The sequence below is a fragment of the Glycine max genome, chromosome 5 (assembly GCF_000004515.6).
Source record: "Glycine max cultivar Williams 82 chromosome 5, Glycine_max_v4.0, whole genome shotgun sequence".
Lineage (NCBI taxonomy): Eukaryota > Viridiplantae > Streptophyta > Magnoliopsida > Fabales > Fabaceae > Glycine > Glycine max.
The window spans coordinates 31700832-31718422 of NC_038241.2; the positions used below are offsets into that span (position 1 = coordinate 31700832).

Consider the following 17591-nt stretch of genomic DNA (forward strand, 5'->3'; position numbering starts at 1 on the left):
CTTCTTCTTAGTTCCTTAATCAGAACGCACAATAATTAAATAACATTTGTCTAATTTTAAAAAAAAAACATTTGATATTTTCCCAATCTACTTTAATGCATAATGTGTTCTTTTAAAAATACAAATGTCAGTTACAAAATCGTATCTATAAATGGATCGTATCTATAAATGTTCAATTTATGTAAACTTTGATATACATAATAAACCTTGTCTATATAAATTTTCACGCCTGTGTGAAGAAATTAGGCCACGTTGGCAAGACAGCAAAAGTTCTTGCCAAGACTAGTCTTATCATCAGCCACCGAGTTTGTTTTCTCCTAAGATGTTAGACCACGAGATTTTCTTGAATTCATGTCTCTAACTTATAGAACACAATTTTATAGTTCAACTCAACACTAAAAGCTAGACAAGATAAAAATTATTTCTCATTTATTTATTTACATTATTTTAGTCGTATTCTTAATTTGCTTAGGAAGCTAAAATGGTATTTCCATAATTTGTTGAACAATAATGCAATTCGGGGGTGCATTGTGCTGTGCAACAATTAGTTTCACTTTCACCTACCCCCAACAAGAATTCCATTTGCTCCAAATTCCAATGTCATCATTGCAAAAGCACATTTCATGGTCAAAGCCATAAGACATAAGTGGATCCATTTTCAGCTTATGTCATAAAATTGATTATTTATCCATGAGAAACTATTCTCCAATGATAGACCAGGAACTCAAACTTGCTAGTTCTGGTTAGCCGCCAAATGAACTGAATACACGAATAATTATTAATTGAATATGTTATTGTGTCCTTAGTATGAAAGTGGATTATATAATTCAAGGAAACCGTAGTTTAATGCCAATAATGACTCTAATCACGTTGACATGGATGTGGATGTTGGGGGGATGTGGCACAGGTAAAGCAAAACGTTCTCTAAACATTGGAATGGGATGACAAAAGGTTGTCTTTTTTCTTTTTTTTTTTTTAACTAATGACGGTATATAAACCTGACAAAAAATAAATAATACAGTAAAAATTCTTGTATATACAGTATATAGTATCACGATTACAAGGTAAGATCCAACCTTATCAATTTGAGGACAAAATATTTTAGTATGATCATCTCATAGTTTTAATTTAACTCTTAAGTATTTTTTAATTTAAGAATTAGAAATAAGAAAATATTTTTATTTTGATAAACAGAAATAAGAAATTGTTGACGTCTCCTAATTGCACATCTTTAAATAAATGTAATTTAGGAATTTTTTTCTTGCACCTGTTGTTTTTCTAATAAAGCCAACAATTATAGTGAAAAAGAACACATCGAGCGGCGTGAGGGGGAGGCGCTCTCTGGCGAGGTTGGAGCGAAGGGCGGCAGTGGTGGTGAGGAGGTGGTGGTGCTGCGACACAGCGGAGTTGGCGCGGCAGCGCGGCAGTGATGAGGAGGTAAGGTCATTATGAATTCGCAATTAGGCTATTACGGATTTATGTATATTTTAGAATATTTCAAAAAGTGTTAGGTGTAACACCAGCACTGTGCAGTATGTAGGAAGCATACCGGAACTTGTGTTATAGATAAAAAATTCCTTTTTCTATTTTCATGCTTCGGCACTAAGGCATACTAAATTTTTCTTGCGAATAAATTAAGCATAGCTAGGTTGTCAATGGATAGGTTTGGATAGAGTCTCGTAATTTCCATTTCTGTGTTAAAAAAAATACATATATTCATATGATAGTAATTTTAATCCTCACCTTTATACAATCGTAATGATTGAATATTTATATACAAATATCTCATTGACAATCTCTCCTTTATTTATATACGAAGGTACTACATCAATAGAAATATATTATTAAAAACATTACAACAAGTAAATTAAAACTTTACTTTTAAATAATCCAAATATAGTATTAAAAATATAATATTGATTCGTCCAAATTTTAATTATAAATAAATAATATTATAAACATAATCATCTAATCTTGTAATGATAAGTCATTAAATAAGTAAAAATATATATTTCTAATTTGAAGCACAAAAAAACATAAAATATTAATTGACAGTTAGAAGTGAATCTCAAAAGAACTTACCAACAAAGTTATCAATTTATACATAAAGTAAATAATAATTAAATATACTTAAATAGAATGTAAATAATATAAGGTAGGTTAAATTATGGTTCATTATTCTTTGTTAGACTGTTACTATTAATCATATAATTATTGTTTTATAAAAAATATATATAATTTTATAAATTATATGCTTAATATATTTTAATTACTTAAGATATTCATACCTGCATTCATTTCCCCCACAAAATTGCGGATAAATACTCACCCATTCTTAATCCTAATAAACAAGTAATTATGTTTTCTGTATGTGAATATTTTAACAGATACTGATCGGATCTCATCAGAGGCGAATTTACCATCCCTAAGCACGGGATGTGAGGATTTCGTGACAAATGCTTTCAGGAAACAATGTTGCGAGAAAATGAGAGAGAAAGTGACGATGGAGGAAATAGAGGTTGCCAGATCACAAATACTAGGTCAACAAAAATATAAAATTTAATTAATCAAACTGTAGAGATTTATCGATCAGTTTAATCTTTCAAATAAATTCTATTTAAAACATATAAAAATAACAAAACTAATTAATTTAGAAACATAAAAGTCATATATTGGGTCAAAATTGGGTTAATTGGTTTTTAAATTATTTTAATAAAAACTCGATCCAGATCTGAAACTGATTTATTAGGTCAGGGACCCAGGGTTACTTGGGTTGAGATATGCTTATATTTTTACATATATTCTTAAAAAGCAAAAAAAAAAAAGAAGAAAAATCTAGAATATATATTATACTTTATACCTGGGAATATAAGGACATTTGAATTAAACTTATTTTTTCTTCTTTAAATTAGGTAGGGTACTTGACCGAGGCCGCGGGGATACGTGAATTTACATGAAGTCGTGTTAATAATCCATATTTTTTACGAGTGGAGTACATAATTTATATAATTTTTAAATATTATTTTTATTTATTTTTGTTACATTAATTATTTTACTATATATTTTTCTTTCTTTTCATTCTTTCTCTCTTTATTATATATTTAATTAATAAAGAAATTATATAAATAATCTCAAATTCATGATTAACAATTTTGCAGAAACCAAGTTCATACCATGTGCTTACATACTGCCCTTAAACGTGTCAACATTCAGCAACCAAACCAAGTGGAAATTAGAAGTCAATTTATAGCAAATTGTGGAAATGATTTCTAGTATAGTCAACTCTTATCTATTCAAATATCCATAGAAAATACAATATCTTTCAACGGTATGTTTATTCCATCTATTTTTTTTAATAATAATTATAATCATAATGAGTATTGAATTTAGGATCATATAAATTATTCAAATTCTAAAAACCCCAATTGCTGGGCTGAACCTAATGGATTGTCTACGTTTTTTGTTATACAAAATTTTAGAGAAGAGAGTGATGTCTAATTTAAAGTAGATAAAACTTTCAATCTTAAAACATATTTATAGAAAAATTATACTTATCTCGTAGTAAAAATCAACACGAGTTTTAAGACAAAAGACACTCCCCAATTTCATCAAGCAGCCAGTCAGAAGAAATTAGACAGTGTCTTTTGCCTATGTTCCTCGAGATTTGAATGAAGTCGTGAACTCATTGGCGGATTGGGATGCTTGTTCAAATTTGTCAAGAGAGAAGCTGAGATCTATCCCTTGATGCTATATATTTTAGCCATCCTTGTTGGTGACACTCTTGGAGTGTCTTAGTTTCCTTTCTTGTTCTTTTTGTGTTCTACATTAGCAAATAAAAATCTACCCCCTATCAATTGAGAGGACACATGAATCAATATAAAAGCATAATAAACTTATATAAATTTATATTCCTTAAAATAAGATAAAATAAGTTTTACTATTAAATCTTTGTCTTAATTTGTGTATGTGTGATTACTCTATTTCTTTAGTTTTGGATTGCGTGTTACAGACCAAAGTCTTAGAAAAGAAATCACATTAAAAAAAATTGAATTGATCCCTCCTTTGTGTGATACCTTTTGAGTAAATTCAACAAAGAGGGATCGAATACAATTTATAGTTAACTTCCGCACAAATGCTTCTGCCTTTGTAGGTATAATCCTCTCCCAGAGATTTTTAAAGAATAATCTTGAACATAATAGAATTCATTAACACTTTATATACTAATTTTGATTGAGAAAATTTCACTGGATTTCACCTTTCAAACCCACTATTAATTTCACTCATGTTTATATTTGCAGTGTTCAACAAGCTTTCCCCCCATTCACCATATCCTCCTCCCATTTGAAAAGTAATCTCCTATATTTCCATCTCCATCACCACACTCCCTCCTCCCACTTTCTAATGATGATATTTTTAAATTCACATTCAATAAAGTTAGCTTTATTTATTTACATAGACTCTATTGCATGTGACATTAATTAACTTTATTTGCATAGAGTACGTCTAAGTTTTTTTTAACAAATTAAGTTTAACACAGTTAATTGGTGGGTTCTCTAAATTAGAATTCGACTACTCTTGATGGGGAGTATACACAAAAATAATTTATTAGAGAAATCAAACTCATTTTGCTAATCTTTAAACCTCACAAACTATGGATTCGTAGATCTACTAAATGTATACACACCAAACAAATTTAATAAGAAATTCATCAACAACTACCATGAATTAAATGAAGAGTCTCCATCAAAAACGGAAATTGTGGGGCTTATTTGTATAAGTAGCTAGGTTTATACAATGACATGTGAGGCATTTATCATCTTTCATCACCACAGCTCACAAGCTCGTGCATGCGTGGACTTATATGGCAGCAAACGGCGCCGCAGCCATTTCTCTAGTTCTGCATCATTATTCATATATACTACTGAACTGAACTGTTCTCACGTATAAATAAAACCAGTGGGAAAAAACCCAAGTGTATTGGTTATCGCTTTATTTCAATTTTTTTTTATTTTTTGTAAATCGCTTTTTTTCAATTGTTAGACATTGTATTTTATGGTTTTATTTTGACTACCGAGTCTTGAGGGATATAAAATTTTATATTTTACTTAGACAATTCTTTTTTCTAACTTGATAATTTAATACTAATGGGGGGAAATAATTAAGATGTAGGTTGGGAGAAATTATTAAGTAGTTCAAAAAATTATTATGATGTTAAATTAATCTCTATATATGTGACAATAATCAAATATTATTATTTTGTTTTGATAAACTTAAATTCATATCTCATAAAAATTGATCAGACCATAAATAAGTGATTGTCCGAGACTACTTAGTTAATAATTTTTCGATTTTATGGGGTTATTGATACTTAATACCAACCATTCATTTTATGGAGTATACACAAAAATAATTCAAGAAAAGATTGAAGCATTTCGCTAACATGGCTTAGGTTGGATACTTATACCAACCATTGATCACATGTCTAAGTACATGCAAGTGATCAGCAAGTTTTTGCTACGTTCTGATGCATTTGAACGAAATTGGAATTACATGGCTTAAGAAATGGTGAATTTTTCACAATTTTTATGATGTTACCTTTTTTTTCTTTTTACTATTGTGTAGTAAAAGTGTGATGTTAAAAGAGATTCATGGTTGAAGGTTGCGCTACTCATATACGTACGAACATTCTTTTGCTCTTATCACTTATCAAGGGTAAGATCTTTCACAGTTTCACTGTTAGAATTAAAAGATGACTTGGTTTCTGTATTTCCAAATCATATATATACCGGAAAAGAAAAAAAAAATCCATATATACTTCCTCACGAATCTTAATTAATTAGATCAAGCCTAACCTGTATATTGCATGAAATTAATATTCTTTTGTTGTACCTGGTAAAATCACCAAGTATTATTACTTTTTAGCTTGTTTAATGTCGTATGAGTCATATTTGGTTGTTCATCCCATCCCCGACAACGGTGTCTCATGTGTGTGTGTGATGAAGGAAGGAAAAAATTATATTCAATACAAGCTCTTATTCCGTGCTTAAGAGTCCATGGATGCATGGTCCCAACCCAACCATGCATGCATGGAGGCTAATGAAAGTTGAAACCTATAGAGTTGAAAAATTATAAAAATCTATACATAAACTTGAAAAATTTATGTTCATGACTCAATTTTATCTATTATGTTGAAAATCAATGTTTATAATTAACTAAGATTTACTTATGCTGAAATTAAAATCTAGTTCACAACTAAGATTAATCCCCCATAACCTTGAAAATTGTTTCATCATTAATTGCTCAGCTAAAAAAAAATCTCCGATTCGTCGCTTTCTTTTACCATGTCAATATCAGTGTTCTAGTCTAATAGACCCCAAAAGTTGACTTGCCATCTTCTCTGGACACTGGACACTGGACACAACCATTCCTATTACTCGCGTCCGTTTCTCTCTAGAGTATACTTTCTACTAAAGGGGAAAAAAAAAAAATTCTTCTCGGGATTATTTCATAAAAATATGACTTAAATATATTTTTATATAAGTTTATCCATAAAAAAATTTGTTTATTTATAGTACTTATAATTTTGTTTTTTTTCTTGTAAGTCCCCGTAAGATTTTGTGTTTATTTTTAGTGTTGATAAATTTATGTTTTTTCAATTTTAGTTCTGTGCGAATTTAAAAAATTATAAACAAAAAATTAAAATTTTATAGGAACTAAAATTAAAAAATAAAATTTATAAGAATTAAAGAATGAATAAAAAAAACTTACAGGAATCAAAATTAAAAAAATATCAATTTATAAGGATTAAAATTAAAAAAATAAATTTATAAAAATAAAAAAAAAAAATTCTAACTAGACAAAAATATATTTAAGCCTAAAAATAAAATAAAAAAACTAGTTTATATATAAAGAAGCTTGTTTGCATTATGCAATATTTCAAGTACCTAACTACTCATATATCCTATATTGTTGTTAATCTCTACTAGACTATGATGGACAAATTTTGACAATAATGTTTACGTTAGCCAGTGCCTATCCCCACAAAAACACGCCCTTAAAAAGTAAGTAATCAAGGATTGAAATGACCTCGAGTTTTGAATGAGTAGGAAACTAAGCCAAAAAATCATTCAGAGGTGGAATCAAATAAAAAAAAATATTTAGAACATTTGCTTCTTTTAAGACTCTGGGGACTGGGAATGAATCATGTGTGTTTGCAGTGCTCCAATGGTGACAGAATATTCGTTCTTTATCGTCGTGTGTTTCCATTTTGGGTCTAAAGATATTTTTGTCATATTACAGAACCATCATTTTTTTTTAAAACATATCAATGACCCACATGCGTTATGTGTGGTTTAATTTGTATATCGCTTTGGTCGTCTGCGATTGTTTAATTTTCCCATTTATTTTCAAGTCAAACGGCATCAAGTTATTTCAAATGAAATTTTGGTTTCATTTAAATATATCTCAAACGGCATCAAGAAAAGTAAAAAAAGTATTTATTTATAAGAAAAAAAATATATTTAAGCCAAATTCCACTACTAAAAATATTCTTAAATTAAGCATAAGATATGTCGAATTCAAGACTCCAACACATAATGACATATAACCATTTGACATCTTTTTATTAGAAAGCCAAGAGCCTTCCATCAAAAAAATCTCAAGAAACACCTAAACACGAGTCTAGCATACAAACAAACCAATACCTCACTGCACAAGAAGAATGCCAAGCCAAAGATAAGGTTATCAACATGAGTTAACTTATGCAAAAGAGGAGTAAAATTACAAGACATACCTTACATGCTGTGTTTCTCCTCTAATTAAGAAAGATCATAATCACTTATTTTTAGCTTTTTCAGTGGCCGTTCAGTTATGGTAAGCAATTTTTTCATGGCTAGCTTAGCTAGGTGTCTTGCGGCTTTGCCTAATGATATATTTTATCATTATATTTAGTTTGGCTCTCTTTTAAGAAGGAAAAAGTCATGTCATGTTCGACATATTTTTTGGTATGTTGTGGTATATTCTATCTAGATTATGCATAACAATGTTGTGTTTCAAAGTATTCTACTTACTTTTAGTGTTTTGGACTTGATAAAACTTAGATCTTGGATATGGTTTATGGCCAAGATAGATAGTTCTCCATGTTCTCTTTCTAACTGATTTATTAATCTTATAACTTTCCTTTATTTATCTTCTTAAAAATGCTAGCAGCATACTCTAATATTTTTTTGAATGATATTTATTGATATATTTATAAATTTTAGTTAGTCTCACTTCTTATTTAAAGTGTTTTTTTTTCTTAATTTTGTTGTTTTAATTAAATTTTAACCAATAATGAAATAAAAATGTGTGTTAAAAAGAATATGTAAAAAAACGTGTTACTAATATTCTTCTTATCTATTTCATCTAGCATTGCTAGACTAATGTATTCTAGTTAGAATACTCCTGATACTCTTTTCTTAACAAAGTTTTATTTATAAATAAATACATCCACGTATAGGAAAAATATTTATTTTTTTATATATTGAAATCATTAATAATAATTGTTTGTAACTTCTGCAGCCTATAATATAATAATCCTTCGGGTGTTGTGGGTCTACCGCATTTAAAATTAAAGCAGAAATTAAACTAATCCCTACTTAAAACTCTAATGGTAGATAATTTGCCAAGAAGAAGGGGAGAAAGTTCTCTTTCCAGTTAAGGTTCGATGTAATGGGTTCTTTTTCTTTAGGTTTTTTGTTCATTATTAAACTATAACGTGGGAGGGAGTAAACAACTAAACTATAAAGTAGGAGTTGAGATGAATGTGCTTTTAAATATGGTCTTACAGTTGACAAAATCAAGATCTGATCCCAAGGTTTTTTTCTTCATATGGGATTTCGTACGGGGCTCATATTCCATGGTAATAGATGATGTCATATTAACTCATATATTATAATCAGATGCATGTTAAGCCTTGGAATATTTTTCCTGTATTTCCTCTTTATAAAAAAGCTCAAATGAATCTCGTCAAATTGTTCTCCATTTGCAGGCAGGCACATGTAGCACGAGTTCCCCCTTGAATCTTCAACAAATGGCTTCTCTTTCCATGGTAAAAAGACATTATTGTTCATGCGAGACATGCCATAATATCCAGAACTAGAGATAAAATGAGAAGCATGGAATTCATGCTAGGAGGGACACGATGTGCATGCCCTAGCGTATGCCCTAGTGTAAGAAATGAAAAAAAGTTTTGTATTATTACCACGAGTGAATAGGGGCGAATCAGCTCGATGGCACCAATTAAACATGATCTTAGGCGGCTTAATTACGTGGTCTAAAAGGATAAAAAAAGCCTATGTTGTTTTATGTAAATAATAATGTCAAACATTTGAAGTGGTGTGATGCTTTTGGCTCACTTTTTTTTCAGTGCACTGGGTGGAGATTTTATATAAGACCTTGATTTGATTCTTAATCACACAAAAGAGCAATTAAAAAAAGGTCAATGACCCACCTTCAACTTCACTTAGTATCAATGGTTAATTTTGTCATTTTGGTAATGGGAGGGCTCATTTATCAAATTATAGTAGGGTGCCCACTTGCCTATTTTATTAAATTTTAAAATGGAAGCTTATAGACTGATTAATATAATTGGAGAGGTTAATTAAGAAGCCAACTAAAGTCAAATCATAGATGCGTCTTTGTGTGTGCAAGATAAGAAACGTCTTCGGGACGAGGGAATTGACTTTGGTGCCTTAAAAGTAGCGTATATACTTTTATATATAATCACGATAGGACAAAGGAAGAGATTCTCCAAAAGCTCAACCTTGGCCTCAAATATTGATCATGGGTAGAAGCCGAGAAAAACCCACAAAGATGGAAATTGATCTCTCTTTGAAGATAGATACTGATGATGAGCATAAAGAAGAAGAAGATGAGCGAGTGAAAGAGGATGAGGAGCAAGAAATGGCACAGATTCAGGATAATAATAAGGAAGAAATCCCTGAAGCCACAGCTGGTGAAATAGAAGATGATGCATCAGTCATAGAAACATCTTTGCAAGATAACACAAAAACAAAAGAGGTAATTATATTTTTCATTATCAATATGAGCAGATCCAAAAGCGTGACCCTTCTACCTCCTTAATTTAAGTAAATTAACAGCTAAAGTTGTATTATTTGACCAACTCTTTTCTCTTCATATATTCTCATGTTTTCTATATATCGATGTTTATGTATATGCAAGTATTAACTCTTGAAACACTATTAATTCTTTTGGTAACGTTTAATTGTTTGTCTATGATATATATATGTTTAGAAGTCCTTAAAGGGGTATGGTTTAATTTCCTACAGTTAAGTGTCTTACAAATGGAGATGGAGAGCATGAAAGAGGAAAACAAAGTTCTGAGGAAAGTTGTAGAACAAACAATGAAAGACTATTATGATCTGCAAATGAAATTCTCAGCCATCCAGGAAAACAATAAAAGAAAGGTAAATCCAATTGTTAGTTTAATATTGATCTCCATTGACTTTCATCTATATTTTATATATAATAAAACACAGATCCCATTTTTATAGGATCATGAAATTTCTCTCTCACTTCAAGACATTGCGACCACCAGCGGTGAAGGGCCATCGAGAATTCTTGAGATCTTTAACAAACAAATGCAAAGTGCTCCATCTCCTCCACACCCTGATCATGATGATGATAGTTTAAGCGAGAGTGAATTGGGTTTATCACTAAGGTTGCAACCAAGCACAAGCCATCATAAAGAAAGTGATGTGGGAAATAATAAGGAAGACAAAAATGATCAACAGTTGGCAAGTTATGCATCAGTGCAGAACAAATTACAGCGGACAAATTGCTTGCCCGGTATTACTACCCATGCTGCTTCCCCTCCTAATAGAAAGGCTAGGGTTTCTGTTAGAGCAAGATGTGAAGCTGCCACAGTGAGTTCAAAATCTATATATTTATAATTAATATTAATATATCCTTTAAGTTAGCATTATCATATGATTAATTAGATAAACATTAATTAAGAGCTAATCAACTTAATTGTGATAGATGAATGATGGGTGCCAATGGAGAAAATATGGGCAGAAAATTGCAAAAGGAAATCCATGTCCACGAGCCTATTATCGTTGCACTGTAGCCCCAGGCTGCCCTGTTAGGAAACAGGTAATTCTCACTATATTTACACTCCTTTTTCGGCTTCTCTAGTTTAAATAGATTGAAAAAAATTTACACTACTTATCCCCGGTTAGTTTTTCTACTGAAAATTATTCCACGCTTTTCCTTAAAAAAATACATTCTAATATAATGTAAATTTTTTGTTAATAATTCAAATTAATTTTACCAAAATCAATTATATCCAACTTTTTTTTTTGGTATAAATTTTTACCCAACTTTAAAACAAATATATAGCTTAAATGATCATGCATGAAATTCATTGGTTAAATTGCAATCCAAAGATTGAAAGAAAAATAAGGAATTAGCCACTAATCAAGTCATGTTCTTTTTACTATCTAATATATAGTAGTATTTGCTTATTTTTTAGGATTATTATTAACGTATACCACATTTGTCTTCTATTTCATTTTCACCCTATTTTGCTTTTTATCTATCTTTATTTCTGATCACATTGTATATCACCTCTATTAGTTTCTTTCTCTTCTTTTATTTAATTTTATTTTTTCTATCTTTCTCTTCTTTCCACCAATACATTCCAAAAATGAAACGTATATGTTGACAATTTTCCTATTTTAATTTTATGGGGTTCAATTCTTATGTTTATTAAATTTACATGTATAGGTGCAAAGATGTATAGATGACATGTCCATACTAATTACAACCTATGAAGGGACACATAACCATCCACTCCCTGTGGGTGCAACTGCTATGGCTTCCACAGCTTCTGCAGCAGCTTCATTCATGTTGCTAGACTCAAGCAACCCCATTTCAGATGGCACCTCCACTTTCACTCAAGCACCGTTTCCTTACAACACCTTCCACTCTCTAAACCCAGCTTCAAATTTTAGGAGCATAAGCCCCGGTGATCCATCCAAAGGGATTGTTCTTGATCTCACTAGCAACCTCAATGAACCACCACTACGTTTTTCCAGTGGTAGCTCCTCCAATACTACAACTGATCCTCGTTTTTCTTGGATGCAAAACAAATACCAAGGTGGTGGTGCAATTGCAATGAACAACACTTTTCACAAGCCTAGGGCATTGGATATTCATGATAGAATTTGGAAAGGAGAAGAAAGCAATAATAATAAGCCACTAGATCATGACAATGTGTCCTCAATTGCCTCAGATCCTAAGTTTAGGGTTGCTGTTGCTGCGGCCATAACATCTCTCATGAATAAAGAGAGCCACGCTACTCACCCTATAGGAACTTCCTTTGGCCCTAGGAGTGGCCAAAATGGTAGCTAGCTATAGCTCTAGCTAGTAACAGCAACTGGGTCGTAGAAATCTATCTCGATAAATGGTAAGCCCCGTTTGATTTTTCACCTTGATGATACAAGAAATAAGTATGAAGAGAAAAAAAGAAGTGAATGTTATACGACAATGTTTACCACAGTACTATTCAATAGACTTATTATCAGGTATATTAATTACATTTTATATGTATCTTCATATTAATATAAATAATCTTACAGGGGGATGGTTTCTTCTGTTTTCCTTGTAATCTGATTTTATTTTCTTGTTACTGTTGTTGATTGCTGTGGAGTAATTAAGGTTTGTGTGATTAATTAGTTGGATAGCATACACGTGAAGGACTTTTAACTAATGCAGTTAGCCAAGGCTCAATTATTAAAGTATTGCAAAGCCTTTCTTAACTGTGTTTTAAGTCTTTTAATTTATTGTACTACTCATGTGGAATCAAGTTCCATAGTTAAAGAAATATTTGGTTCTAGTAAATTATTTTTGTTTTCCTTTTTTATTTTATGGATCCGGGGACTACTAGCTGGCTATATCTTCGTAGAAAATGAAATTGGTTATGTGCTTGATTTAATTAATTGAGCATAATTGCTCCGTCGAGGTCAAGTACGCATGTGTCAATTAATGTGCATGTGTACATGTTCATACATGTATAACAATATCTGTCACTAACTAGTTCTATATATTTAGAATACGAGAAGGAGGAATTGGGGTACCTTACTTTGAGTTGAGAGTATATGAGGAGGAGTTGGGGGTTACTTTGAGAAGGAGGAATTGGCGGGAAGACAAGGGTGTGTATGATTTTTATTTTCAAGAATGATTTTAGCTAAAGAAAATAGATACTGATATATACTATAAGCTTATGCCTCACCACACATACAGATAGGGTGTTTGTGGATTGGTATGGTTTGTTATTAAAACATTATTCGAATCAAACTTTAAAATTAAATATGTGGTTGGATTTTGTTTAATTTTCATTTCAAATAAAATTCAAATCAAACCAAAATAATATTTTGTAATTTTGTTTGATTTAAATTTTTACATTTTTATTAAAATATTATTTCATTAAAATTTATATATTTTTTTAACTTTTAAAGTAAATTACATAAAATTTTTGCTAATAATAATCTATAAAATTTATTAATATATTAAACCTTTTATAATAAAAATTTATTAAAATTTTATCAATTTTAAATTAAACACAACTTAAAAATTTTATATAATAACACTATAAAATATTATGTTAATATATATATAACACTCAAATAATATAAAAAAAAAATCTTTCAAAAAGATGATTATTTAACACTTTCCACAACTAAAAATAATTGTTTGTAACTAAAAGTATACCCTTGGAGTTGATGAGTTAAAAACTAAAAGTTAAAAAATAAATTTTAAGAAAATAAGAATTGAAGAATAATGCTAAGAAATCAATTAAAGTGATAGCGAGCAGCACACAAAAGAAAGAGAAAGAAGATGGCCTATATAACGGGAAACTGATTTTAGGCTGATTGACTAAATTTGAGCGCTTATCTTTTTTAAAAAAAAAAACGAGTTCAATTATATATATATATATATATATATCAGCTCATTAATTGGAATTCCTAAAAATTTGCTCTAACTGATCCACTTCATTTTATCATATTTTCATTCAACTCTGTTTGTCCAATGCCAAGTATAAGCAAATTTTTTCCTTTTTTTAATTTTTTTTTTAAATTCTAAAAAAAGGTCTCAAAATTTATGTGTCAATTAAACTATTTTTAAAAAAAATAGGACTCAAAAGTCCACATGGCATGCCACATGGAGCGTGCTACCAACTAACAACTTCAAGTGTTACTAACTATATTAGTGTGTAGCATGTCATGTACTCATAAGTAATGCTATAATAAAAGTTCACATGACACAAAAATTAATAAAATTATTTTTAGTGATGCGGTCAAAAGAGTCACACTGCTAAATGTTTTAAAATGATTTTTTTTCTGTCAAAAGTTTCTAAAAGGAATTTAGTTTAGTCAAGTCAAATCAACCAAGGTTTTAAGGGGAAAAAAGTTATTACAAACATAAATTCTAATAATTAATTGGAAAATGTGGAAATATATAGAAAAGGAAAAATGAAAGGCTCGAGTCTTTTCTTCATCCGATTCAGTTGATCCGATGAACTCAAGAATTCAAATCAAACTAATTAAGTTTGTTTGAACTGATTCAGTTAATTAGTTCTTTCCGCTTAAAATTTGAACTAGATGAATTATAATTGATTTGGTTTTTGAATTTACAAGTCAAACTAACTTAATGACCGAATCATTTTCCTTAAGTTACCAAAAACTTAATCACCTAATCAATTATTTTTTAACTTATAAATTAATAAATTTTAGGCTCTAGGATCTAATCAGTTGTTAGTTTTTATTATACTATTAGTTGGAGAATTCGAATTCAGAATCTTTCCGTCATTCTTCCTTCAACCTTAAACTTTTCTTTTCAACCACCAGATTAACTTAATAATTCTTTAAAATTATTGAACCTTAATAGATTCATGTCAAATTACCTCAGTGTATTTAGTTTCAACCTGTGACAAGAGTTACTTCCATTTAACCTTCACCCTCGCTCTTCTTTTATGTTATTTTTATTTTTTAAAAAAATAGAAAGATAACCATGCCTTGCTTTCTCCTAGTATTATTTTACAAATGGATCAAGAATGAATAAGAAAAAAGGTAAAAGCTAGAAAAATGTTTTATTTTATTCACATAACGAATATTTATACAAGAAGGTGAAAAATTCTTGAAAAAAAAAGTTCTTACAATTATTATAATATTCTCTAAAATTCATGTTCTTATAACAAATTCTCAATTCTAACATACAGTTTATATCTATAAAATAATAATATTCAATAATACATTTACATATTTTTTTACATTCTTGAAGCATATTAGGTGTAAACTTTTATTATTGGGAAAAATAAGAACACTAAATATAAATTATTAAATTATATTCAAATGATAGAAATTAAAAGATAAATGCACACAAATTTTTTAAATAATCATATGATCACTGATTATTGACTAATTTTTTATTTTGATTATTCATTATGTTTATGATCTTAATTTATAACTCGCACATTCTTAAAATAAAAATAAAATTTTTTGTTAGATATGTCCTATTTTGTCTAGATTTAAGATTCTGTGTATAATACAGAATTCGTAGCTCGATTCTTCATGTGTAAAAAGGATTCAAAATGTAGAAGTTCCACGAAATTATATTAATCAAAATAAAACATGAGTCTAATCCTTTTTTTCCTTGACTTTGGTATGCACCCAAGGACATCGTGCCAAAGAGGCAAAGAAACTCTGTATCACTGTTTTCTTTTCATTTTAGCTTGCTGCCACTGGTTGGTTCCAGCATCGTGGAACACTACTAAAAATATGTATTTTTACTACGCACATTTTAAAACGGTTATGTGAAATTATTTTAAAATGTGACGAAGTGATATTTTTGTAATTAGGAAGAATTATTTTTCTTTTCATGACTTATATTTTAAGACGATTTTGTTAAACCGTCTTAGAATATAAGATGGTGATATTTTTGTAATTAAGTGAAATGTAAACGACACTGTTTTATCTAAAGGACTGTCGTTGATTTTGTACCCCCAAAAATTTCTAAATATATTGTATCCCTAACTATCTGGCGCACACCTTACTTAAATATATCCTCACCCAGAGTGGCCGTTGATTTTGCCTTTCTTACTGAGTTTGTGTCCTCGGTCTGTTCATCCACTCACTGGCCGTGATACCTGTCTCATGTATGTCATGCCGGCGTGGTGTGCGGCCATCGTCAGCCAGGTAAGCAACCATGCTTCAAATCGTTCCTCTGTTTTGTTGGACAATTGATTTTTGCTAGACTTGAATAATTAAGTATATCTCTATTTTGCTATCTATGTTACAATGGTGGGTCCATAGCTTGTGGTAATTTGTAGAAGTTCGGGCAGTGCGTATGCCCAGGCTTTGACAAAAAATGCAGGGCTTGGCTGGAAACAAAGCCAGGGAGCATTGGGTATTAGTAGGTTTGAGTTGAAACAGTTGAGAGAGAATTGCATGTTGCGTGAATGCGGACCTCACTAGTTAGCAATTGACTAATAAAACATGGTTTATGAAGCAATTATTCCCAAAGCTAAAAATAGTCTTGTTACTGAAACAGTATTAAAAACCAAATACAAACAATCACTAAAAGCTTTAAACTAGTGTCTAAAACACGTCATGTTTGTGTCAATATAACACAAGAAATGGTAAAATTTTGCCACTATTGCCGCCACAACAGCCTTTACTAAAATCCCCTCCACTATTTGAAAGTTGTTGTAGTTGAGGGCTGGTCCATGACATTGCTATGGCGCCATTATTGCACACTATTGATTACTATGTTCTCACCAACAGATTCAGTTGTCTGCTCATGTTAATATGCAAGCCTGGGAATGCTTAAATATTCTAAAATGTACACCAAGAGAAAACCACAGAGAGAAAAGTTAGCAACAACAAAATTAAAAAATTAAAAACAATAAACCACTACAACTTTGAACTACTTGAAGCACTAGGATAAAGACTTTAAAAGAACAATTTTCATAGGACAAGAAAAAGAGGTAGGGAAGGAAGTTTTACCACATTGTTTCCCTGTTCATTTTGTTCAATTAACATTACCTTACATGGCATGTCTCACAAAAGCCCTTGTTTCCCCTAACACATAATAACCAAAATCACTTTTTGCTCTACTTTTTTTGTTGAAGTCTGTTGTTCGTTCCCAATGTAGCTTTGCTTCTTTTTTTACTTCTGCCAACTTAAGGTTTTGGTATTTTCATTATAGGCTACTCTTTCTAGTTATCTCCTTTCATTATATATTCAAAATGATATTGAGAGTACACTCATTAGTGTAGGCTTTTACTATAACGTGTTCAAACATGGAATGTTGCTCTAGAATTTCTTAAAGTAGCTAGTGATCATGGAGCTATGAGAAAAATGAGAAAACTTCAATCTTATAATCTTATGGGTCTGAGTGAGCAAATAGAGTGTCTCATTTTGACATAGCAGTGAGGTAGAAAATTTGGATTATAAATGGAAGTTTATATCCCTCTTGATTTTAAGCTTTACTTCCCTAAGATCTTAGTCTGTCAGTTGTAATAAACAAAA

The 17591-nt window shown here is 30.3% G+C and overlaps 1 protein-coding gene across 1 annotated transcript; it reads left to right on the top strand.

Moving 5' to 3' along the window:
* Nucleotides 1-9671: 9671 nt before the first annotated feature.
* LOC100820209 (probable WRKY transcription factor 9) lies at nt 9672-12930 on the top strand. Its single transcript, XM_006579953.4, has 5 exons — nt 9672-10059; nt 10329-10466; nt 10554-10925; nt 11041-11154; nt 11788-12930. Exons 1-5 carry the CDS (start codon nt 9823-9825, stop codon nt 12412-12414), a joined length of 1488 nt encoding a protein of 495 aa, XP_006580016.4. The 5' UTR covers nt 9672-9822; the 3' UTR covers nt 12415-12930.
* Nucleotides 12931-17591: the final 4661 nt, after the last annotated feature.